Source organism: Armigeres subalbatus, chromosome 2 (assembly GCF_024139115.2).
Source record: "Armigeres subalbatus isolate Guangzhou_Male chromosome 2, GZ_Asu_2, whole genome shotgun sequence".
Lineage (NCBI taxonomy): Eukaryota > Metazoa > Arthropoda > Insecta > Diptera > Culicidae > Armigeres > Armigeres subalbatus.
In genome coordinates this window covers 26,424,433-26,451,403 of record NC_085140.1, presented here as the reverse complement: position 1 = coordinate 26,451,403, position 26,971 = coordinate 26,424,433, and the positions used below count along the sequence as shown (strand labels likewise).

Below are 26,971 nucleotides of genomic sequence, written 5' to 3'. Positions count from 1 at the left end.
TGTATAACTTTTGTAATATTTATATTATTTGCATTTAGAAGCACAATTTATAAGTTAGTAATCAAATTATATTTTCTATTAGCTGGCTTATTGATTGTCTTCAAGTAAATAAGAAGATAAGTCTTCAAATATTTTGAAAAGTCTTCAAAATGTCTTCATGAAATAAATGTCTTCACAGAAATTCAAATGTCTTCAAATTGAAGACATGTCTTCAAATCTGGCATCTCTGCTATGAATGACAAGCAATTGCAGAATGACTTATCAAGAAGGCCTATTCCGGAGAAAAAAATGAAAATAACTTAAACTTTTATTTTAACGATTTCGACACATTTTTGCATGTTTTCGATGCAATTAAGATTATGGATGGATAGATAGTGCTGATTATGTGCTTTTAGGAGTTCTTGCTGCTTAAAATATCATAAACCTGGGAAATACGAATGGTGATGCATTTTTTTCGAACGGCATTTACTCAGTGTTTACGTTTTGACTGTAGGCCCTTTTCAAATGTTACGCGAGAAATGTGGAATATTAATGTAATATAAATGGAAAATTCTTCGAAATGTTCACGGAGAATTTTCTGGAATTCCTCCTAACGAGACACTTTTAGCTTTCCTTAAATACTTCGGTTTATCGGCGTTTTCGTTTTTTGAAGGAGTTTTTTGTACTGCCCATAAATAATTCATTGAAAAATCCACGAAAATTTTTAAAAAGGAGAGGGTCGTTTGGTGGTCAATCATTCACCTGATAATTATTTTTCTGAATTAAACGTCAAACGTGAAAGTCATCTAGCCGAATTTCCAGGAAATCAATTTTTCTTCGATGCGCATACGAAACAAGCGACAAAAGAGAACCAACGACAAAGCTTTGTTTTTGTCGGAGATAATAATGACAAAGATCCGAAAATTTTTGTCCGTAACAAAAAAGAAAACAATTTTGTTGCTAGCTTTTCATTCCGTTATTTTGCATTTCCTCTACAGCAAATTTCGGTTTTATGCTATCGTAGTTTCTGCTTTCATGGAAATATTCGAGAATCTAACTGTGATTACAAAAAAAGCGTCGTATTCTCGGAAATATCAGAGCATGCAAGGCAAATGATTCTTGTCATATTATGTTCAGGTTCTGACAAAGGCTTGTTGCAAAGTGCGTTTGTCAGTAACAAGTTCTGTTGATGACAAAGGGTATGTTGTTAGGCGTTGATCGAATATTGATTCCCTGTGAATTTCGTTTGGCCAAAATGAAAGTTCGGGTGAAATGGTTAAAAGATCGAAAATTTCATTTGGCCAAAGCAAAATACGGTCAAACTGGCAAATTGGTTGAAAAAGACGTTTGCTCTGATAGGTCATTTGGCCAAAATAATCGTTTAACAGAAAAGGGCCATTTAGCCGAAAATGTCATTTGATGAATGGGTAATGTGGTCAAAATGTGAACCCGTTTGGTCAAGTTACATTTTCGGCCAAATGGCCTTTCTTCCAAAAGACCAGCTCGGCAAACTGTATTTTCGGTCAAAAGGCCTATTTGGCCAAACGACTTTTTCGGTCAAATGACCAGTTTGGCCGAATAACATTTTCGGTCAGATTGGTTTTGATTTATTAGGGTTGTTCGTCAAAATGACATATTCGGCAGAACATCTTTTGGCCTTGTAAAAAAAGCAAAAAGGACATTCGGCCGAACTGCTAATTTGCCTGAAAACATTGTTTGCCTAAATAGGTCTTCTTCTCATTGGCATTGCATCCCCCTCACTGGAATATTGCCACCTGACCACTAAATGTTCATTCAGCACTTTAACAGTTATACACGATGATTCTTTTATGCCCAGACGAGACAAAATCCGACCCGAAAATCGACTAGACTGGCCCAATGGCCCTCTGCATACTTTTCAACTTTTATACGACCTCATAATTGTCACTTGCTTGTGATAACTTTCGATTTTGTGCTTCGTCGTGCTTTGTAAAAATGCTCCTTCTCACTTAGAGCTTGGGTAGTTAGTCTCACCGATAAAAAAACAATGAACAACCAATCAATATGGTCTTGTTTTGTAGCCACGCATTTTGACACACGGCTGAGGAAGGTCCTAATAGAGATAGGCAAAACGGATCACTTCGTTGAACGGATCAGATCTGGATCATTTAGTCTAATGATCCGGATCTTTCATACGGATCGGATCTTGGGAACAAAATGTAAGAAGATAGCAAATTAGTGAAATGGCTCACACTATTGATCCGTACATAGAATAATTAGTAGACGATCTCTTTGATTTGGGGAAAAATTGTAGATTGTTCATCAGAAGGGTAGAAAGATCTGGAAGACGAAATTAGTTATCTAAGACATTCATGTAGATTGCTATCAGATGAATTAAATCTATCTATCTATCTATCTATATATATAAAACTCAATGTTTGTATGTATGTTCCAGCATAACTTCTGAATGCATTGACCGATTTCAACCAAATTTGGAACACTCATTCTTTATCTTAAGGAGACGACGATAGGGGGGTTATGGATGTTGTTTGGAAAAGGGGGAGGGTGTGGGGGAGGGGTATTGCTTAGTAATCGATCAACTCAGTGAACCTTCTGAACCCCTTCGCCGATCTCAACCAAATTTAAAAAACACATTCTTTACCTTAAGGAGACGACGATAGGTCGGTTATGGATGCTGTTTGGGAAGGGGGGAGGGTGTGGGGGGAGTGTATTGCTTAGTCATCGATCAACTCAGTGTACTTTCTAAACCCCTTGGCCGTTCTCAACCAAATTTGGAACACACATTCCTTATCTTAAGGAGACGACGATGGTGGAGTTACGGATGCTTTTCGGAAAAGGGGGTGGGTGTGAAGGGAGGGGTATTGCTTAGTAATCGATCAACTCAGTGTACTTTCTGAACCCCTTGGCCGTTCTCAACCAAATTTGGTACACACATTCTTTATCTTAAGGAGACGACGATAGGGGGGTTATGAATGTTGTTCGGAAAAGGGGGAGGGTGTGGGGGGAGGTGTATTGCTTAGTCATCGATCAACTCAGTGTACTTTCTGAACCCCTTGGCCGATCTCAACCAAATTTGAAACACACATTCTTTACCTTAAGGAGACGACGATAGGGGGTTAGGGATGCTGTTCGGAAAAGGGGGAGGGGGTGGCTGAAGGAGTATTGCTTAGTCATCGATCAACTCAGTGTACCTTCTGAACATCTTGGTCGATCTCTACCAAATTTGGAAAACACATTCTTTATCTTAAGAAGACGACGATAGGAGGGTTAGGGATGCTTTTTGGAAAAGGGGAATGGTAAGGGGGGTGGGTTATTGAATTTGGGATAATACTGAACATCATCAGAAATTTTTTTTATATATTTCATATAAAGCATGCATTTGCTGGGTATAAAGCAATGATAATTGTTACCCTTCATCGGAATCATAGTTTGCCCAGTGAAAAGCAATGAATATGTGTTTCCTTCTGGATGGTGGATGTGATTGCTCCTTTAAAAGTAGGCATTTTCTCTGAATAAGGCAATGGTGGATGTGATCCCTTCTTTAAAAATATGCGTTTGCCCGGAATAAGACATTGGTGGATGTTTTCCCTTCTTTAGAAATAGACGTTTGCCTAGAATAATGCTATTCAAACCCACAATCCCTTCTTCAAAATCAGGCAATATTTCCAAAAGCCTTCTTTTAATCAAATGATGAAGTATCAACAAGTAAACTTAATTACCCTGTTAACCAATTGGTTTTATTATTTTCCGATTGTGAAAAAGAACTGCAAACCAAACTGGCAACTCCGAGCAAGGCCGGGTACATAAAGCTAGTAAATAAATAAATATATAAACAAACTCACAAACTAACTCACAAGTATTGTATAACATTTATGGAATACTTTTCATTTTGTCATTTTCTTACAAATGGTTCGACAATTTGCTGATCGGGTGAACCGAATCTTTTGAAAAGTGAGTCATTAATCATTCGCTCACATCAAAGATCCGGATCTTAACGCCCATCTCTAGTCCTAATAGGTCATTTGGCTGAAAACGCCGTTTATCAGAAATAGTCTTTTGGCCAAAAATGTCGTTTGACCTGAATTCGGTCTGAAAATGTCCTTTCTGCCAAACAACCAACAGCCACACGGTATTTTCGGCAAACTGACCTTTTCAGCCAAATGAACTGTTCGGTCGTACGGAGTAGCAACTACGGGCGGTTAATTAAGCTAAGCTAAGCAAAAAAACTGTTCGGTCGTACGAAATTTTCAGCCGTAAGTTTCTTTTGACCAAATGACATTTTCGGCCAAATAACTTTTTCAAAACTTCATGGACTCGGTCAAATGGATTACTAGGTCAAATAACATACTTGATCAAACAATTTTCAGACCCTTCAGCCCTAAGACCTTCAGCCAGGAAGTCATTTTTCTGCCGCCGATGCAAAAATGTCGACAGCGGCGGCGGCATCGTGTCAAAAACTGTCGGCGGCGGCGGCGCTCACCTCTACGCATTGTTTTTCCGATCAAGTGTCATTTGACTAAATGTCTTTTAACCAGGTGTTATAGATTCATTATAGTCAGTTAGAGGGGCTCGTCAAAGTAAATATCCTGTCAGGAATATTTACCGTTTTCTATTATATATTATTTTTATCAACCAATTATTCTTTGGTCAATGTTGGAGCAATAAATAGGTGACTTTTCGGCACACCGTAATAAATCAATTAGTTTTCAATTATTATTGACTAAAGTTTCTTTCTTTCAAATATCCATTCGAACCACGGAAAATCATTCGACAAAATGTATCAAGATTCTTCATTCGACCAAATGTCCTTTCGACAAAATATACGAAGATCCTTCATACGAAGATCCAGTCATTTGACCAAATGTACGAATCGCTTTCGACTAAATGTCTATTCCACCAGATGTTCATTCGACGTAATATCATTTCGATCAAATGTCTAAATGTCGACTAAATGTCATTCGACGAAATGTCTTTCGTCATAAAAAAGAATAAATAATAGGAAAACGGCAAATATTCCCTACAGGCTATTCTTAACGTTTTTTCTTATTCTTTGAAAATATTTACAAATGTGCTCAACACATATATGTTAATGACAGCGAAAACCGTTTTTCGAAAAGTCTAACTAGAATGTGTGCCATTGTATTTATAAAAGTTGTAAAGTCTGAATTAATTAATCAACTCAGTATGTTTCGTAAACTTGTATATTTGAGTAAAATAAAGCATTTCAAGGAGACTCCTGCAATATACAATGAGTATTTAATAAACGGGGTCGTGCGGTAAGAAGCGCGGCTACAAAGCAAGACCATGCTGAGGGTGGCTGGGTTCGATTCCCGGTGCCGGTCTAGGCAATTTTCGGATTGGAAATTGTCTCGACTTCCCTGGGCATAAAAGTATCATCGTGTTTGCCTCGTGAATGCAAAAATGGTAACCTGGCTTAGAAACCTCGCAGTTAATAACTGTGGAAGTGCTTAATGAACACTAAGCTGTGAGGCGGCTCTGTCTCAGTGTGGGGATGTTATGCCAATAAGAAGAAGAAGAAGATTTAATGATTATTACTATTTTATTTATTGTTTTTTTTAATGGCACTTCTTGGCACCTACATCTTTAATAATTTGTTTGTCTATTATATCTAGAATGAGGCTAGGGTAGGGAGAAATAATTATCGGGTCCAATTAAGCACATTTCATCAAATTGCTATTTTTGAATGTCTTAAAGGTCAAGTAAAACAAACTGTTTCTTGATTTTATTCATGTATTTTTTTTTTTCGATGTCAAACTCTTTTGATTCAAGGAAAGATCAGATTGTTTTGAATTTTCAAATACCTATCTGGTATTAAATTATGTAGACTACAAAATCGATCCGGCGATGTGTCGATGTCTGCGGCGGTGAAATGGCAAAAATTGTCGCCGTCTCTACCTTTATATGACAATGTACATACCTGGATAAGAAACAACCATAAAATGGATTAGAAACTCTGTATTTTTTCAATTGGAATGGAGATTCTACTTTTACTTGATAAAGAACCAGTCTTCACTAATCGAAAAGAAATAAAACCGCATCTCATGTCCTAAAAATCATATGATATTCCGATACGACGATATTTTTATTCGATAATCGGTGATATCGATAAGTATTTTGAGATATAGGAACGTCCGTCGAATGAAACTTCTCTTATGAGGGAAACACTATGATTAAGTGTCGGATCCAACATCGTGTTTCAAACCGCCATCATTGATGATGATCGTGTAGCGGCAATAAAGAGTTGACGGTGAGCTTCCCGTTTTTTTCACAATGCATATATGTAGGTATGAACGCACATGTTATCTGCCTTAACGAAGATAGCGGTACAGTAGGCACATATCGTACTGGCAAATTATTCGCTGACCGAGCGAGGAAATGATTCTATGCGATAAAAATTCGCATTCAACTGCGGTGTTGAGAGCCACCTCTGCTAATTTAGGACTGGCTTGATGCATTCTGGAAGGGTGGATGACGTAAGAAATTCCGGTTTGGAATGGCGACGACGTTCAGTTGCTTGTTTGTTTGTTTGTTTTGCTTGATGTGTGATGGGTGAGACGCGGTTGACCACCGTAAACAGCTGGTGATTTCATGCAATTTAAAGGTATCGGGTCGCGTCACGAAGTTCTTACGCGGTGTGCGACTGTGAACAATTGATGCTATACGGTTTGAGAGACGCGGGTTGGGAATCAATTATTTCGTCGTAGCGAATATGGAAATGCAATATAGAAGAACCTGCCAAATGTGTTAGAATCTCTGTTAAAGCATGAAGTACGTGCTTTAGGTAATCACGTGATATGAATTTTCTTCAGACAAAGCTATCAAATAAGATCTTACATCAAAAGAATAAACAACGCAATTATTCGCCAGGTGCTTTAAATAATGTTCAAGATATATTTGATCGCAACCAATTCCCTTGGAGGCACTACAGAGAGGTTCTCCCCAGTTTAGTTTGCTTATGCCACTATAATCAATATTGAGACACCTTCAAGTAAAGGCCCCTATGACGCACTCTCTACGTGGATGACTCGGTTTGTTTACGTATCTCTCGACATTCAGTTTGCTTTAACTCTGATTACGAACGCAAAAAGTGCTTACTTCGTCTAACAAGTTGTAAATCCTGTTTCGTCTCAACCATCGCCCTCTCCCAGTTTTCGGATTCCGCCACCCCTTCACTTCGTTCCAGTGCTCATAAAATTCTGTCCATCATCATCACATGGATCTCCATTCCACGGGGGCACAGAGACACCACAAGAGCAGCTGGGTAGCTTCTGCGTAGCATGTTGTTTAGGAATTAGATTCGAAATATTTACATCACTCAATTTAGCCAAGCTGCTTCGTTGCCTGCGGATGGAAACTAGACTGACTCAACTGGTGTGTGCTCCGTCCCCCCGTCCCGTCATCACCGCCACCATTGCCAATATGCCTTCATCCGTCCGAGGGTGTGGTGGTAGGAATCTCCTCTACATACGCTAAACTAAACGAGAGAACCGGATTGAATGTGCGGGGGTGGCCCCACTGAGCGAACTGGTTAGGGACGACCATGGATGGAGAGCGCGGGCCGCCAGAGTGAGTGAGACATGCTGGCGTTCCCACCCGCTGGGGCTGCTGCCCTTGTTACTGACTGACTGCTAAATAGCTCTGCAAAAGCAGCTGGCGACATTGCGGTGCACGCTCTGCTCGCGCCTCGGTCTCTCTCTCTGCCGTGCCGACTTACTTGCGTTCTCCAAGCAGCCCTTCACTACTGTGTATGTACTTCTGAGTGCGGGTGCGGTGGATGGCGGAAGCGCAGAAGCACGTCGTGGAAGCGGGTGGAAAATGTTTCGCCCACTAAGAGTGTCGTTTCCTACGAATATGCGACGCGATACCGAGAAAAGCGATTTACTCGGGGACTTTGGCTGTGGTGTCCACCACCATCCACGGACGTCGTTGTCTTAGTTGCCTCCATCGATGGCGTTCTGCTGTTGCCTTCGGAGTGTAACGTGATCGGTCAGCTGCTTCGGTTGGTTATTTTTTGTTTCGTTTTTGATTTTCATGGCTCAGGAGTGTTGCAAGGGTTTTTAAGAGGGTTATAGTTTTTTAAATTCATTTTTACTTTTGACTGCAATTTGGCTCACTGAATCATATTGAATTAAATAATGGAACAGATGGTGTTTTCTGTTTAGAGAAGAAATTATGAAAAAATATGATTATAACGCAAATGATCAAGCAACTCAATTTTGATCTTTAAGTTAAACAGTATTTGAAGCTAAAACAGATTTCCAATCTTTGATTATCTCTTTATGCAGAAGAGTACAGTGCCGTAGATCTTTCTTCGAAACATACTACGAAAAATAATCTACTCAGCGATATGGTTTGTTATGTTATGTTACTGTATCCTAAAACTTCAAGAATTCTGACAAAAAAATAATCAATAGAAACAAAATTATGCCATATCAGCCCATATGGAAAGATAATCCGTATAAATATAGTCCCAGATTTCAATTCCAAATCTTTACTCTAAATTGAAAACTGCTATCTACTCCAATAATCGTGAATCCAGTTTAATAATTAAAATTGCGAACAGAAATCTGTAGCTGTGAACCGCGGCCAGTTTCAAGCAAAAAGTAATGTGAAAAGTGATACGCAAAATTGAGAAAACATTTGGCGCTGTAGAAAAGAATGCCTTCGACGTACACCACAACAACTAGTGCTACGACACTCTGCATTTGAAGGAAAGCCAAAACGGTTCATGTTACGTGTGAGCAAGCTTTGAACGCATACGGTTTCCATCGACGACCTCAACGCCAAGGTCGATAACTTGTTGGCAGGCCTTTCGAACATTGTAAGTCTCCATACTCGGCTTCTGTCCGGAGGTCAAGGCCACCGAAGCCTCGGATATCTCGCCAAAGGCCACCCATCGCGCAATTCTTACGAGTGGCAGTTAATCGGGACAATCTGCCGGAATCGTCATCTGGAGTTCAGAATTCGGTTGCCAATCCGGAATCGGATGGTTTGTGAATGTACTGATGACATATATAAAAAACGGGTTATAGGCAATCCAAAAAGCCGTCTGAAGGCTTCCGAGCCTCTTAAAATGAGGCTTCCGAGCTTCTTGAAAGAAGGCTTCCGAGCTTCTTGAAAGGTGGCTTCCGAGCCTCTTGGAAGGAAGCTTATGAGCCTCTTGAAAGGAATCTTGAGAGCCTCTTGAAAGGAGGCTTCCGAGCCTCTTGAAAGGAGGCTTCCGAGCCTCTTGAAAGGAGGCTTCCGAGCCTCTTGAAAGGAGGCTTCCGAGCCTCTTGAAAGGAGGCTTCCGAGCCTCTTGAAAGAAGGCTTCCGAGCCTCTTGAAAGGAGGCTTCCGAGCCTCTTGAAAGGAGGCTTCCGAGCCTCTTGAAAGGAGGCTTCCGAGCCTCTTGAAAGGAGGCTTCCGAGCCTCTTGAAAGGAGGCTTCCGAGCCTCTTGAAAGGAGGCTTCCAAGCCTCTTGAAAGAAGGCTTCCAGGCCTCTTGAAAGGAAGCGTTCAGGCCTCTTAAAATGAGGCTTCCGAGCCGAGGAGGCGAGGAGGCTTCCGAGCCTCTTGAAAGGAGGCTTCCGAGCCTCTTGAAAGGAGGCTTCCGAGCCTCTTGGAAGGAGGCTTCCGAGCCTCTTGAAAGGAGGCTTCCGAAACTCTTGAAAGGAGGCTTCCGAGCCTCTTGAAAGGAGGCTTCCGAGCCTTTTGAAAGAAGGCTTCCGAGCTTCTTGAAAGGAGGCTTCCGAGCCTCTTGAAAGGAGACTTCCAAGCCTCTTGAAAGGAGGCTTCCGAGCCTCTTGAAAGGAGGCTTCCGAGCCTCTTGAAAGGAGGCTTCCGAGCTTCTTGATAGGAGTCTTTGGAGCTTCTTGATAGGAGGCTTCCGAGCCTCTTGAAAGGAAACTTTTGAGCATCTGAAAACAACACTTTTGAACCTGTTGAAAGGAGACTTCGGAGCCTCTCGCAAGAAAGTTTACGAGCTGATTCGAATCCTCTTGCAACGAAGCTACGGAGCTTTTTCGGAAAAGCCTTCATGTCACTAATATGGAGGCTCCCGAAACATTAGATTCTAGATTATACTAACAAGACGTTTTGTCGTTTTGACCTTTTGTCCCACAGCTCTTTATATACTGTGCTGGTTGTGGAAGGTAGGATTCAATAGGCTTGATAAACTGATCGTCATGCATAATATGTACAATGCAAAGCTTAAAAATAAAAGATTACATAATTATCAAAAGTTTATCAATACGTTTTTATTTCAATTGTAATACATCCGCCATTACGCATTTTCAACCGAGGTACCCCCTGACGCCATCGAAGGTACCCCTAGGGGTACATGTACCGCAGGTTGAGAACCAATGCAAAAAAAAACCTTTGAAAATCCCTCCAGGAAATCCTTTGGAAACTCTGGCAGAAGTTCCTTCATGAATTATGTCAGGAATGCCATCATGAGTTCTTTTCATAATGACTTCAGTGATTGGAATTGTTTCGGAAAATCCTTCGGGAAGTCCTTAGGAAATTCTTTCATGAGCTCCGCTGGATATTCGCTGTAATTATTTCATCGGAAACTATTTCATTCTTAAATAAATTTTCGGAAGAATTCCTTAAGAAAGCAATATATTTTTGATTTTTTGGGAAAATGTTCGATTTGGTGGTTCACGTACTCTATCGTGCCTCAACTTAAATTCGCCAGCGATTATAAAAATTGGTGAAAACCATTTTTTTTGTCATTACAATCCCTAAATAAGTGTTGATGAATTTTATGCAACTCATTTGGGTGCTATAATGATCATTAAAGCATTTATTTCTTTGGTATGGTGAAGTAGGAAAACTTGAAGAGTGCGATTCCAAATAAGTATAATATGTTTTTCTTTTTCCACATCTTAAAAGTAAATAATACAAGTTGGTCTTATCTTTTTGCTAAGTGAGCACACGTTCAATGCTAAAAAAGACATAAACATTATTAGGAATCCCCTTTTCCATGAGCTTTTCGGGCCTTTATATTGGCTAAATGTATTTAAAAGTTATGAATTGGGTTGTTTAGCAAAGAAAACTATGAGGTTTTTTGTAGTTTACCATAAAGAGCATGCTTTTCTGATCTCCAATTATTTTGTTTGTAAACCTTTTATTTACATTTTTGTACAGCGAAAAATAAGCCATTCCAATCGATAGAATGACACTAACATTCATAGAATGACAGTTGGCCCATGCAGCATAAGAACACATTTTTAGTCCCATATAAATTTAAAATGCAAATAAAAAATAGTTCCGGGGCTCCAAAAATTCTGAAAAATTGAAGTTCGGCTCAGTTTTTCCTGCAGATTTACATTGAAGTACCGGTACAGTTACCCTATAACCAAAAAATAGTGCACGTCTTCCGAAGGCATACGTGCTGTGTGTACATACTTTTCCAATCAATCATCGCAACCCAAAACGTTTGGCATCGTTTCGGAGTTTGCTACCCTTAACCGCACCATTACCTCGCTACATCAGCGGCAGTTGATCCACTCACATTCACCGCCAAGTGGAGAACACACCCTGCATATTTGGGGGTAGTCCCCACAAACAAATGCCGACGAGCGGAAGAAGGAGGTCGTTTCGATTGGCTACCTGCCACCACCCGTCAGTTATAGTCGGACCGTGAGTGAAAATTAGCAAGAAAGCAAAAAATGTGTAAAATTTGCACTGCCAGTCGCTACTATTGACTCGTTCGCATATTCCTACGCGACCAATCTGCACACACATGTGCGCGCGATAGCGGCTTTAGTTCCTTCAATTTTGTTTTATTTTTTTCGTTCGTTCGCCCAATCGCGAACGCAGAGAACTTCTATTTGTGCAAATGTTACGACGATGGCGACGGCGACAACACCAGCAAGGCAAAACGGCACTCGATCGCGCTAACGCTAATGTAAGCATGATGCCGTCATTCTAGTTTGGTGCCTGCCGTCTGCCGTTTTAGACGAGTTTTCGAACGTTCCGCTCCGCAGTGCTTCTCGCGGCGGATTTGGTTGCGCTATCCGTAGTTACGGCGCGGTGCAAGCGGGAACTGAATAACTGTGAGGAGCGAGCGAGCGAGTGTCCCAACAAACTAAATAGTGCTTCATCGATCACAGTCAATCAGAAGTGTAACTCGTCCACATTTCCAGCCCTGATTCTCGTAGCAGGTACGTGCGCAAATGAGTCCAGTGGAATTTGAACTGCCCTTTGGCCCGGCCAAGTTCGCTTCGCACACACTACGGCCGCAGCGAAGCGACTTCGTGATTATTTAGTGGGAAGGAGCAGTGCTTTGCACTCGATTAGCATGTAAACACGCAGTATGTAGCGTACGGGGTATAATTATCATCTGGCGTTTGTTTTTTTCCTCTGTCCGTCAATCCACATCATCATAGTCGTTATCATGCCGCGCACATTGATTGGCCCGACAGTATAATGAGTAAAAAGCTGCTAAACTCTCTTGAATGAATGTGCTGCGCATCGCAAACGATCGCAACTCTCGATGCTGACACCGACGACGACGACTACGGCTGCTTGAACTGATTGCTCATGCTGACGTCGTTGTCAGGGGGCGAATCGCGGATTCCAGTTTTTGCCTTTCTCGTAAATTAAGGTTTGGAGATAGGCTATATGTTCGTTCAGGGAACGATTTTTGGATAATGATTCTGAGGTTTAGATCCTGAAGACTTGTAGCCGGATGTTTCTAACGAAGCGAACATTCCAGTTTCAGAACGCTCGTTTTGTGCTTTGTTCTGCGACCAAATAGCTCTGGGCGATAAAAATCAACAAAACATTTGCATCTAAGTCCCGAATTCTGGAAAGAGATCGATGTGTAATTTTATTCCTTTATAATGTGCTCTCGTACTCATGAACACACCACGTTCAAAGTATGCAAAGAGATCATTCTAACCGTAGGAGGATCGATGAGAATTTTTCATATCATTAGGTAGAATTTTCAACAAGAGGATATTGACTTTGACCTTGACTTTTGAAACGGTGATTCCCCGCTGTAGTCAAGCCATTCCATTCACCTTTTTCCTCACAAAACGGAGGCTAATCAATCAGATAGTTTTTTTTTCTGTCATACTCTAGGTGATTCGATTACAGCGCGTAATCTCCGGTTCAAAATTCTCCCTATTAGGATTTTTACTTATTGGATTTGAAACCAGGAGAGAACGAATGCGCGGGACCACATGACTGACGGCAAAAGGAGACAACGTTGCTGTAAGCCAAGCCATAGACGCAGGGTTGTTTTCGTTTTATGAATCCTCATTCCTCGCGGTCGGGCAGTTTGTGTACCTACCTCCGAATGTCCACTGTGTGAAGCGCAGACGACTTCGACGAAGACGTCGTCGTCGTTGGCGGCGATGATGGCGATGGTGAAAGATGAGTATGATGAGTATGTAGTCGATTGTTGATCTCCTGATGATGATGATGGGGCTACTCCTGCCAGTCAGAGTGCTCCGGTCGTTCGTAGCGTGGTGTAGTGCCAGTCGCAGTGTTTTCCTTTCCTCGGGCTAGTTTGCTGTTGTTAGTGTAGTTGTTGTTGTTGACATTCGGACCGAGCGGATTACGTAAGTGTGCGCTAGAATGATATCAGCTGGTGCGACTTGATCGGCGCACTTTGAATAAACGACCAAGTGGTGAGGCGGTGGGTGGTGTATTAATAGACGGTATTTGATAGTCGGTCGATCGTAGCGATAATCGTTCCGGTGGTCCATTTCTGAGTCGTTAGTACTTTGTAGTGCAAACTTGAACTTCAGGTTCAAGCGTCGAAACAGAGAAATTGAAAATCAAGGCCAAAGTTTGTTCATATGTCGCGCAGCGCGTTGTGTTTAATATACTCGGGCGGCGCTACTGCACATTTATTTGTCAACGATCATTTGTATGTAGGCTGTATGGTTATTGCTTCAGTGTGATTATTTCATAATGCCTCGTTACGAGTAGTGGAATACGTAGTACTTAATATGATGGGTGCGCTTCCTTATTACGACAATCTGTATTAGAATGAAGGTGTTTTTGTTCCACAGAAACTTCAATAATATTTTCCGCACAAGACCTTACGGACATCCACAACTGTACTTGTATGAACGCTAAAAAGCTGATTGCATTGTAAAAATCTATTTTTTGCCAAACCTGAATACCTAAGTATATTTGACAGTTGCTTAATTATTGAAGGAAACGTTGCAAGAACCAGTTGGCGCTCCATTTAGCTTATTACTGTTAATAAATTTGCCAGCTACGTACTGCTCAAGAATTTCCATCGAAGGAAACATTCACGACCATTATTGTCTAGTCCTATTCATTAGCACAGTCTTATAATACATTGAAGGCATTGAAGGATTTGAATGTTAAAGACAACAAAATATGCTGAAACAGGTTCACACCTCATTATGTTTTTATGCAAAATTTGCTACTTTCTATTTGCTCATTTTAATCCTGATCGATTACCCAATTAGCCTCGATTGATTTGAGCTGTTGATTATTTTTTGTCGGCACCTTTAGATCCTTGCGAAAGCTGAACTGACTTGTGCCCTCACGCCTAGTTGTGGTGTCCTGCTGGGCTCAAATCTAAAAGTTTTTTTTTGTAGATTTCGCTTCTACTCATTTACAAAGTATGCTCAACCCACTTCCACTTTTGCTATTAAAGTTTTAGGCGTGTCGTAATACAGATGCGAAGTCTTTCCTCTTCTAATTCACACTTTATTTAGATTGGATTTTAAGATTCTTTTCGCTCCTAAATGATAATGAGAGCGTGATTTTCGCGAAAATCGCTATTTCCGTGGATTTGGCGCTTTTGAGATCAGGCTGATGTGGATTTTGCGGAATTTTAATTTACGAAACTAACATGACTCTCACGGATTCCAAAAACATATGAAAATCATGTCACCATTTTGCAATCTATTTTATCTCTTATGTTGAGAACATTAAACAGTTTTATACACTTGTGGACAGCAATGCTTGGATGTATCGGACATTGAACTGAACTCTTTATGAGATTCATGCGTCAGTGCAAAAACAAAAATACATGTGTAAAAGTGGATCATATCATTTTGATATTTTTCCCTTCGTAAACATGCACATTAATTATTGGTGTAGCGTCGAGAAAGTCATGTACAAATTTGCGAACAGTATGCAAATCACTGTAAAAACTGGAAAGCAATCCTCTAGAAGAGGTAGCAATACTTGTTATTTTTGGAGATTTTAAAGGAGACTAGAGTGAACAATTGCATTTGAAAACCTGCTCAGTTTCTTTGAAGAACTGATGTACAATATGATCCAAATGTTAGGGGCCTTACACAAATTATGTAACGCTAAAGGGCGAGGGAGGGGGTCAAGCCGAGCGTTACGATCCACACAAAAATATAAAACCTTCCATACAAAAAGTGTTACAAGGGGGAGGGTGGTGGTCCAAAATCATCAAATTCAGCGTTACGTAATTTTAGAAAGAATTTAGAATTGATAATCCCGCTATCCATCCTAAACTAGTCAGTTCCAAACTAAATTGGTCTAACAGATAATGTATTTGAAAAACTATACAGCATATGAAAACTGTTCCAATCTCTCGAATTTCGTTATTTCTAGCTCAATTGTTTGGTATCATCTATTCTAACGCCGCCGTACTCATAAAAAAAAAAACTAAACTTATGTTTACCATAATTATTGCGCAGAATACTCACCGTAGGAATCTTCAGATCGTAAACCATTTTCCGGTAGTCTTCCATACGTATCTTGTAGTTTTACAAACTGCAAACCATACTCCGGTCGTCTTTCAAACACGCCGTAAGGCTTTCCAAACTACAAACCATATTGCTGTGATCTTCCAGACGCACCTTCCAAACAATGTTTTTGACAGTTTTTCAGACACGTCTTGTGGTTTTCGAAATCACGAACCATTCAAGACGCGGTTGATGATTATCCAAATCAAAAAATATTTTATTCTTTCACATTGAGTAGTCTGAAATTCAATTCACCTTATGAAATCAGCGTCAGAATTGCGCTGTGTCCTGATAATCCAAAAAATTACCGGGTAGGATCGTTAAAATGTGCGAAGTGCTGCCCCAAATGGCCGGAGCGAAATAGGGTAGTAGCAGCTCACTTTGGATGCGTGTGCACGCCACGTAGATCTGACAAGAAGAGGTCGAGTCATGGCTTGCTGTTCACCGATTGAAACGTTGAGGGGTAAATCTATGATTACACGCTGTAGTTAACTTACTCAATTCCCACAATATCTATTTTAAGTACAAATAACCTTTGAAGCTCTGATTCCAATTTTAGTTAATGGACTTGTAAAAAAAAGTACGCTAATCATATATGTGAAACATTTCTTTGTTCCTCGCACTGGATTTTTGCACACAATCTCATAACTTGTACACAAAAGTTTGACTCATTTACCAATATGTAACTCATTCCAGAGATGGAATTTTTAAATGTGTTGTATGGCGAAACATACCTTTTCAAAGTTCAGCATCTGCAATAAATTATAAGCAAATGTATTGATTTACTCGTTTATTCATTGCTGAATTTTTATCTGAATTGAGAAATCAAAAATATCCTCAGCTACCATGAATGTCCGAATCATCGACGACAGCGATTCATTGTAGTCAAACACTTTTCGGTGGATCCGATCTTGTAGCAATGACCATTGTCAGATAGGAGGTTCAATGGCGGATAGGAGACGCAGAAGTCCACTAAAGCAAGCAACTGTGAAGAGTCAATTTTGATGTTCAGTACTTTGGCAACGAATGTGGCCCGCTGCAATTTCTTCTTCTATTGAAAGTGTCCATATTTAGCTTTTTTTTGTGTCTTTATTAAGGAGACTTTCAGCCCGAGGCTGAAAGCCATATTTAGCTGTTTACAACGATCTGGGTAAGATTTGTTGGATCACGCCTGAGCAAATTACATAATGCCAACCGTATGGACCTCCGCAGAACACGTTCAATCCTTAGCTACCAGGATACATCGTTTGGCGTCTAGATAACAGAACCGGTTGCAATGATAAGGGGAACTTCTTCACAGATTATATCGGAACGCTGATAATGAGCCGGGTCCGATGACAGCAAGCTGTAACGCGATAACGATCGTCAGTCGATCCATTCATCAAATGAATTTTCAGATCATCTGCATAAATGATTTTGCAATACAGTCCTAGTTCTGTAGCGACATCGTTGAACAACAATCAATTTTTAATCGTGGTGTCCTCCCAGTTAGGTAAAAGCTTGACCATGATGCAAACTTAGTGGAGTTACCGATATGAAACAGTTTTGTCAATATCATGCTGTAATCGATCGGTTCAAAGGCTGTTTTCATGCCGATAAATTATCTACTTGATCCTTGCTTTTTTTATCATTCATGCAGGTGTTAGTAAAGATTAACAAGTTCGTAGTGACAGTCTTTGGACGCAGGTGATAAAATAGTTATCCCCCCGGAAAAACAGGAAAGCAGGAAGCAGGCAGTTTCTAACTTCCATTCTGTCACCATTTTCAAGGACGAAAACATATAGGATTGCTCCCAAATTTCCGGAAATACGCCTCGCCAAATCATCACGAACAGTGATGAACTCTAAAGTGAAAGAAAAATCATTTGAATCAAGTAATACAAAAAGAAATACGCCATCATCGAGTAAACGAGACCGGGAGAAAATAAAAGCGATTGCCTCGGCAAAGGCAGAAGCACTGCTGCAGAATAAAACCGATGGAATCCAATTTGAACTCGGAGGCCGAGAACTTCTCAACTTTTCAGGGACTGCAATGACCACAAATGTTGTTAGGCTAATCAAGTCCAAAGCAGCTTCGGCTTCGCTGGCAGAGTTTTGGTTGAATATGGGTTCAAAAAGTCTAGCAAAGACTTCACATCATTCCACAGGTGTTTAACATTTTTTTTTGAAGATATGGATTTTTCCTTCTATTGTTGATAAATTTCCAAAAGCTTTTGGAGTTCTGTGCGTGATCTCTCATGTTTCGGACAGCAGAACGATCGCGTGGTCGGCCGAATTATTGTGTTCTGCATTGCGCGGCCGGTAATAAAATTAATCAGTTCAGTGCGTGATCTCTCATGTTTCGGACAGCAGAACGATCGCGCGGTCGGCCGAATTATTGTGTTCTGCGTTGCGCGGCCTGCAATAAAATTAATCAGTTCAGTGCGTGATCTCTCTTGTTTCGAGGCGGGCTTGGTAGTCATATGGCTACTGCTTCTGCCTCATACGCAGGAGGTCATGGTTTCAATCCCAGGTCCGTTCCATTCTCCTACTTTTTATCTTTCTCTATATTTCTTATGTTCTAGCAATCGCTAGAACTGGAAATGGACTTCCATACCGTTTCCATTACTATTCCTATACCTTCAACTTGAGTATTCTAACAGTAATCTGCTAGAATTGGAAATGAACTATAGAGCTCGTTTCCTACATCCAATTAGAAATTCCATCAGTTACCTTCTCCTATCTATGCTAGTCCCAAGCAAACATCTGTTGGTTCCCTGTGCAAGAATAGCTGATCTGGTCATAATGGAGTAGCAACTACGAGCAGTCAATCAAGCTCAAGCTCAAGCTCAAGCTATTGTTGATAAATTTCCAAAAGCTTTTGCGTTTATGCTAGGGATTTGTTCACACTCTCAGGTCGTGTGCTTTATACAATTACGAATTAAAGCTGCGCTAAGCCTTTTTCGTTGGAATCGACGTTCGCTCTCGAGAGACCATTACGTACGAAGCCGTTTTGTTCGCGTTTCAGTTTCCTAAGTAACGGAGTACCTATTCCATTACCTAGATGATCAATCGGGAGTTCACGTCGCGATTGGAAAGATATTTCAAACAAAGGGTGATGCGTATGCACGGGCATCAAAGCATCAAAGCAAAGCAACGGGCATCAACGTATCGTCCGGTGTTAAAATTTCATGGAAAAAAAATCATCATCTGAAAGTCCCAAAAATGTTCTAAGACAAAAAAATCGATTATTTTCATTTTTTTAAATAACGTTAGATCTCGACGTTTCATGCCTTTTTAAGTCATTTGGCATCAATCACAAAAAATCGATTTTCGACTTTTCCTTTCACAGCCCCCCCCCCTTGGGAAAATGTTCATGGGTAAAAATTTCAAAACTTTGATGAATTTTAGGCACACCTAAATCATGTCCGATTGAGCTCAAAAACCTTCGTAGGACCGAAGGAAGTGTAGAGGACGTTTCTGAAGGCGTTCCATTATATGTTAGACCGTTGATAATGTCAGTCGTTAGGTACGGCTTTCTGAATTTGCCACACCCATAGATCACTTACCACATCAATTACTTATTGGCAAATTTGTCTTTTTTTCTCCGAAAAGTTCTCCGGAACATCGAGGCGGGAGATGCCGACGAGAAACTCCAGCCCGGGGTCTGCTTGGCGTCCGCTTTAATGTTCGTCTCATCGTTCATTACAACGTCTACGCTGCGCCAATCACTCGCGGTACAGTTGCCTGGTGCGGTATTTGGCCACCGTATTTTGTTTATCGGTTTGATTAGGTGCCTTCTTTACCTTGAAGACATAAGGTTCTGCCAACGTCATTGTCTGTGAACCAGACTGGAGAATAAATTGTGTTCCCGGCCACGTTCCGAAACGAATAGTTCGGATTGCGTTTGAAGTAATCGCTCGCCTTTCTTGCGTTCACGAAGTCGGTCGTCTTCAAATTTCGGCACATTATGTCTTCAAATTTCGGTGGGACGGCACAGTATTCCCTACGGCAATTTTTCCATACTGACATAACTTTTTTGGAAAATATAAACAGTTGGAGACTCATTATATTAAGATAAAAAGATAAAATTAAGATAAAAAAAGTGTGCTTTGTTGTGCTATGGCTTATACGAGTACCAATCGGGAACATGCTGGCACTTTGTAGACTCTTTGTCCGTGCGGCTTGCGGTGTCAGTCATCTAGCCGCATTTGTGTTCTATTAATTGTGGATTCAGTTCCCCAAGCAGTTAACAATATGGGAAACGTTTCATAAGTTTCAAATAACACACAACAAGACTTAAAAGTACAGTGGTTGTGTCATGTGTAGTCATGTCCTGACCGTTATCTACTGTAAGTGTTAGATTTTTAATCTGTACGACCTTTGCCCGACTACAGCGATTCTGAATGAAAAATCTCACTTTTGTTTATCTCTGTAAACACTCACGATAGCTGTCATATCGTGAATGATTACTAATGTTATCAGTTTGAAGACCTACACTTCATTACAAATCTATAAATATTGTTCCAATTGTGGGATTTCTTGTGCTGATGATGCTTTCAACTCGTATTTTTCAGCTGTGCATAAATAATCTGATGTTTAACTATTTACCGTTACGATAACGAGACGCTTATCAATGCTCATGTGGTGGGACCACTTTATTGATTGTTTTAGATGATTATGCATTCCGATTATTTTCGACGATTATGGGAAAAAAGTACTAGGGGAAAAGACGGCTTTGGCTGGTTTTGTTCTATTATTGTCAGGGGGGTTTTTGTCGACCAAATTTTATGAAATGAAATTTGGCCACAATATTTTTTGATATGCAAAGAATGTTTAGGCCAAATTTGAGCATAGTCCGTCATAAAAAAAAGCCCTGCCAATAATAGAACAAAACCTGCCAAAGCCGTCATTCCCCCTATGTTTTTTTGATACAAGTGAAAACTGCCATAAATAAAATAAAAGCAGCGGAAATAGCAATACAATGACAAACAAAATTTCTGTGGAAAATTTTAAAATATTATTTGTATATTAGCGTCGTTCAACACCTAAGGATATATAACTACACCTCTTCAACATTTGTACATCTCATCTGTCTACGCGGGTGTATCGAGTTAACTGCCAAGCCAAGCGCTTCAAATCTTCAAATTTCCCTTCGCACGTTATAACCATATTGGCATTGATATATGTATCACACCGACGACCGACCGACCACAACAGCATGTGTCTCCTGGTGCCAGTTGCCATCTTTATTGACACAAACTATTCACAGAGAGCATTGCGCCGCGCAACTCTTCCTACTTCGGCGTTCCAACCTACCGCGACATTCCCGTACGTATAATCGGGATTACCCCGCTAGTCATACATAGCCCGTCAAACGTTGTCGGTGCGGTGCGCTGCGCAAGCGAACTGGTCCGAGGTTCGATTCGAATGTTTGTTTTCGTCATGCGATCGCCTCCGCCTCGAAGTGCTGCACAGTGGGCGATTGTCATACAAAATCTCATATGTTTTTTAAATGTGACAAAAGATGTACTATTAACATTATAAATGTATGGCCATATACGTGTCATTTTGAGGCTTATTACTTCTTATTTTTTATGGCTCGAAGCGAATATATGGCAGAATATTAATTATAATGCTTAGTATTATCGGGTTTAGAAGCGCAATTAAAATCTTCAGTCTATAAGTGTTCCAAGCGTTTCAATTCTTTCGAATTACGTTCTATAAATTTCCTCGAATAAGTAAAGTGCCGTCACTATGCGACGTGGACCGCCAAGAAGAGAGAATCCAATCTTATTCGCATACCCCGATGTATTCGTCAATCGTGCGCGCAAATACATAATCCGTGGGCGAGCACCACCTCGCGACTTTTGCGCGCTCACTCATTCAGTCGTCGCCCATAGATCAAAGGCCGAGTGTGTATTTATCGCCCGTGCCCACAGTTCGGACCAAGCAGTTATTCTATAATCGTTCTCTTTTCGCCATTATTTGCAGATGATCCGGGTGGAGGACTTCCGCCCGCTATGGAAAAATCGAACAGCTGTAGCGAAGGCAAACCTACGTCAGTGAGTCAACAGCACCCAAACAGCCTGTCGAATTCGACGGCGGAAAATAGAGGACTGCATCATCATCAGAAAACGCAGCAGCACCACCAGCCGCAGCAAGCACCCACCTCGAACCAGTCCCCTGCTGCCGCCAGCGCGAATTCCTCCGATCTTAAGTACCTGCATAAGAAGTTTAAGCGAATTGCCAGTGCCACACTGAGCACTTTCGACGACAGTGGCAGTGAATCGAAGAAGCTCGTTACGCTCGCAGCGCCGAGTCTTAGCGGTACGACCACATCGACGCCAACGGCGATAGCAAGTGCAATCAGCGATTCAGGCCGTGTCGTCGCCTATTCCGCCGTGAGTTTGCCAAACTCAGCGACGACAACTGCGACGGTGAACTCGGCCGTCGTTGAACCTCCCGTTCAGCAGCAGCTGCAACCATGTGCCAACAGCAACAACAACAACAACATCCAAAAGAAGGAAAGTGATTTGGTCAACCCGTACGAAGCGAGTGCGGCGGTGCGTTTTCGACCAGCAGTAGAACACTCGCGGACTGTGATCGATGGGGACGGCTATCAAAGTCGACTCCAATTAACCTTTCCTAGCGGTACCGGTCGGGTACATCAACGGCCGCAGCAGCAACAGATACAACAGCAGAGTAACGGTGCTTCCTTGAATTGCGCCAACCACATCGGTGGTGGCAGCAGTAATAGTTTTATTATCAGCAACAACCATATTCCTGTGAGAAATGTAGAGTGTGGTGACGATACGACTAAACCCTACTATCCCAGTGTAAATAATAACAGTGTTATCAATACAAGTTGTGATCTAAACGAGAAGAATCAGTGTAGTGACGGTGACGGCAGCAGTGGACGAAGTAGTAGTAGTGGCAGTGCGTTATCAGCGCATGAGTTGGCAAACCAGCAACCCGAACAAAAGTACGTAGTCGTCCTTCAGCATCCGCCGCAACCGTCTCCAGTGTACGATCCCTGTGGTAATAACAGTGCCAGTACGACGTCTATGGTTCCGTCGGTGGAGGGGTCCGTCGCGTCACCACCGGTGGTAACGAGCAGTAGTAGTGCTAGCGCTAGCGGGACCACCATCCCCGGAAAGTATGTGTGTCCGTACTGTCGGTTGAACTGCAACAAACCATCGGTACTTGAGAAGCATATCCGGCGGCACACCAACGAGCGGCCCTTTCGATGCGATCCCTGTGGGATGGCATTCAAGACCAAAAGTAACCTGTACAAGCATTGCCGGTGAGTACACATTGGTTTAAGCATTTTTTTTGTTCAAACTCGTATTTCTCGAGAACTAGGCTTCATGACTTCGGGGGCCCTCCTTAGCCGTGCGGTGAGATGCGCGGTTACAAAGCACGAATATGTTGAGGGTGGCTGGGTTCGATTCCCGGTGCCGGTCTAGGCAATTTTCGGTTTGGAAATTGTCTCGACTTCCCTGGGCATAAAAGTATCATCGTGTAAGCTCCATGATATACGAATGCAGAAAATTTCTGCATTTAATTAAATTTAATAAATTATTTAATAAAAACCAAAGTGCTTAATGAACACGAGGCAGCAATGTCCCAGTGGGGGATGTAATGCCAATGAAGAAGAAGAGAAGAGAAAGGCTTTATGAATCGTTTCTCTTCGTGTTTCGAGAATCTTTTCGCTTTCCAATATTTTATCTAGAGAAGAAAACAATTATTTTTCTTCCCATTTACATTTAACGTTGTAATAAAACAAATAATTGGATGAACTTTATAAATCATTCTTTTTTATTCAAAATGTATTTTAAATCAAGCGGTTGAGGCTAAACGCCACACAATTAAGAATTAAATAGGTAGTCATTATTAGTCTTTCTTTCAATATTGTTCTGTTTTTCTCTTACACTAAGACTTAGGATCTGTCTCATTTGGAGAATTAAACTGGAATTAAAATTAAAAGTGACATTTCAATAATTATAGAATAACCCTGCTCGCAGAGCAAGATTACTTTTGACAGATATCGAATCATTTTGCATCGATGTCTTATTGGAATTTCTGGGTAGCACCAGCCATTCTTTTGGCCGGGTTAATCGCTAATTTTCGAACTGTCACTTTTAAGTTTAATTATCCAATTGAGACAGACCCTTAGTGTTCGTAATAGAATAAGATTACTTCAAAAACAATCTTTTATAAGATGCCCGGTTACCCCTAAAATTTTTCGTTCCATATTGAGAATTTCGTCAAGACGATTTGGATTGAGTTTGGATTTGGATTTGAAATGAATTGGAATTGGATTTAAATTGGATTTGGACTTGGATTTTGATTGAATTGAATTTGGATTTGGATTGGATTTGGATTAGATATGGATTGGATTTGGAATGAATTTGTATTGCATTTGATTGGATTTGGATTGGATTAGGATGGAATTAAATTCGATTTGGACTGAATTTCGATATGGATTAGATTGGATTGGATTAGATTCTCATTGAATTTGGATTTTATTGGAAATGGATTTGAATTGGATTTGGATTGAATTTAGATTGGATTTGAATTAGATTTGGATTTGGATTGGATTTGGATATGGATTGGATTGAATTTGAATTGGATTTTCGATTGGATTTTAATTGAATTTTAATTGAATTTGGATTGGGTTTGGATTGTATTTGGATTGGGTTTGGATTTGGATTTACGGGCAGCAGGGACTATGTCCAAGGGCTTGACGACCCCTCCCCAGGCCATCTGCGAGTTGTGGGGCTTGCCTAGGATGTGGTGGGGTTTGACAGTGGGCCCTGTTAAACCTCTATAAAAAGATGCATGTATCCGCAAGTAGGCCCCACCAAAGCGACCGTGTGCCGCTCAAAGCGCACAAGCCCAAGTCCTGGTGTTAGGTGGGACGCTAAACAGCCCTGACACGACGGCCCTCCGACGAGACAGGAGGTTTGCGCAGGCCCAATAAGCCGCCTAGAAAACCAATCATTACGAACAATATAAGAGATAATGCGACTCGATATAATCGGCAAAGACCTAGGCGACGAATACAGGATCACGATTGGAAGCTTGGAACATGGAATTGCAAGTCGCTAGGTTTCGCAGGTTGCGACAGGATGATCTACGATGAATTACATCCCCGCAACTTCGACGTCGTGGCGCTGCAGGAGATTTGCTGGACAGGACAGAAAGTGTGGAAAAGCGGGCATCGACCGGCTACCTTCTACCAAAGCTGTGGCACCACCAACGAGCTGGGAACCGGCTTCATAGTGCTGGGTAAGATGCGCCAACGCGTGATTGGGTGGCAGCCAATCAACGCAAGGATGTGCAAGCTGAGGATTAAAGGCCGTTTCTTCAACTATAGCATCATCAACGTGCACTGCCCACACGAAGGGAGACCCGACGACGAGAAAGAAGCGTTCTACGCACAGCTGGAGCAGACATACGATGGATGCCCACTGCGGGACGTTAAAATCGTCATCGGTGACATGAACGCACAGGTAGGAAGGGAGGAAATGTATAGACCGGTCATCGGACCGGATAGTCTGCACACTGTATCGAATGACAACGGCCAACGATGCATAAACTTCGCAGCCTCCCGCGGAATGGTAGTCCGAAGCACCTTCTTTCCCCGCAAAAATATCCACAAGGCCACATGGAGATCACCTAACCAAGAAACGGAAAACCAAATCGATCACGTTCTAATCGACGGTAAATTCTTCTCCGACATCACGAATGTCCGCACTTACCGCAGTGCGAATATTGAATCCGACCACTACCTCGTTGCAGTATGCCTGCGCTCAAAACTCTCGACGGTGTACAACACGCGTCGAAGTCGGATGCCGCGGGTTAACATTGGGCGGCTACAAGACGGTAGACTAGCCCAAGAATACGCGCAGCAGCTGGAAGTGGCACTTCCAACGGAAGAGCAGCTAGGCGCAGCATCTCTTGAAGATGGCTGGAGAGATATTCGATCCGCCATTGGTAGCACCGCAACCGCTGCACTAGGCACGGTGCCCCGGATCAGAGAAACGACTGGTATGACGGCGAATGTGAGCAGTTAGTGGAAGAGAAGAATGCAGCATGGGCGAGATTGCTGCAACACCGCACGAGGGCGAACGAGGCACGATATAAACAGGCGCGGAACAGACAAAACTCGATTTTCCGGAGGAAAAAGCGCCAGCAGGAAGATCGAGACCGTGAAGAAACGGAGCAACTGTACCGCGCTAATAACACACGAAAGTTCTATGAGAAGTTAAACCGTTCACGTAAGGGCCACGTGCCACAGCCTGATATGTGTAAGGACATAAACGGGAACCTTCTTACGAACGAGCGTGAGGTGATCCAAAGGTGGCGGCAGCACTACGAAGAGCACCTGAATGGCGATGTGGCAGACGAAGATGGCGGTATGGTGATGGACCTGGGAGAACGCGCGCAGGACATAATTCTACCGGCTCCGGATCTCCAGGAAATCCAGGAGGAGATTGGCCGGCTGAAGAACAACAAAGCCCCTGGGGTTGACCAACTACCAGGAGAGCTATTTAAACACGGTGGTGAGGCACTGGCTAGAGCGCTGCACTGGGTCATTACCAAGATTTGGGAGGAGGAAGTTTTGCCGCAGGAGTGGATGGAAGGTGTCGTGTGTCCCATCTACAAAGGGCGATAAGCTGGATTGTAGCAACTACCGCGCAATCACATTGCTGAACGCCGCCTACAAGGTACTCTCCCAAATTTTATGCCGTCGACTAGCACCAACTGCAAGGGAGTTCGTGGGGCAGTACCAGGCGGGTTTTATGGGCGAACGCTCCACCACGGACCAGGTGTTCGCCATTCGCCAAGTACTGCAGAAATGCCGCGAATACAACGTGCCCACACATCATCTATTCATCGACTTCAAAGCCGCATATGATACAATCGATCGGGACCAGCTATGGCAGCTAATGCACGAACACGGCTTTCCGGATAAACTGACACGATTGATCAAAGCGACGATGGATCGGGTGATGTGCGTAGTTCGAGTTTCAGGGGCATTCTCGAGTCCCTTCGAAACCCGCAGAGGGTTACGGCAAGGTGATGGTCTTTCGTGTTTGCTATTCAACATCGCTTTGGAAGGGGTAATACGAAGAGCAGGGATTAACACGAGTGGTACAATTTTCAATAAGTCCGTCCAGCTATTTGGTTTCGCCGACGACATAGATATTATGGCACGTAACTTTGAGAAGATGGAGGAAGCCTACATCAGACTGAAGAGGAAGCTAAGCGGATCGGACTAGTCATCA

The 26,971-nt window shown here is 42.0% G+C and overlaps 1 protein-coding gene across 5 annotated transcripts in view; it reads left to right on the top strand.

Annotated features, from left to right (window-relative positions):
- The window catches only part of LOC134218309 (uncharacterized), a 131,875-nt gene that overhangs the window by 90,718 nt on the left and 14,186 nt on the right, over nucleotides 1-26,971 (top strand). For 3 of the 5 annotated variants that reach the window (XM_062697248.1, XM_062697247.1, XM_062697249.1), the window contains one exon: nucleotides 21,669-22,980. In XM_062697248.1, the coding sequence (XP_062553232.1) occupies nucleotides 21,669-22,980 (1,312 nt within the window). Of the gene's footprint in view, nucleotides 1-11,935; nucleotides 12,148-13,412; nucleotides 13,552-21,668; nucleotides 22,981-26,971 lie in introns of those variants that run through there. The other 2 variants (XM_062697250.1, XM_062697251.1) reach the window with 2 other exon arrangements.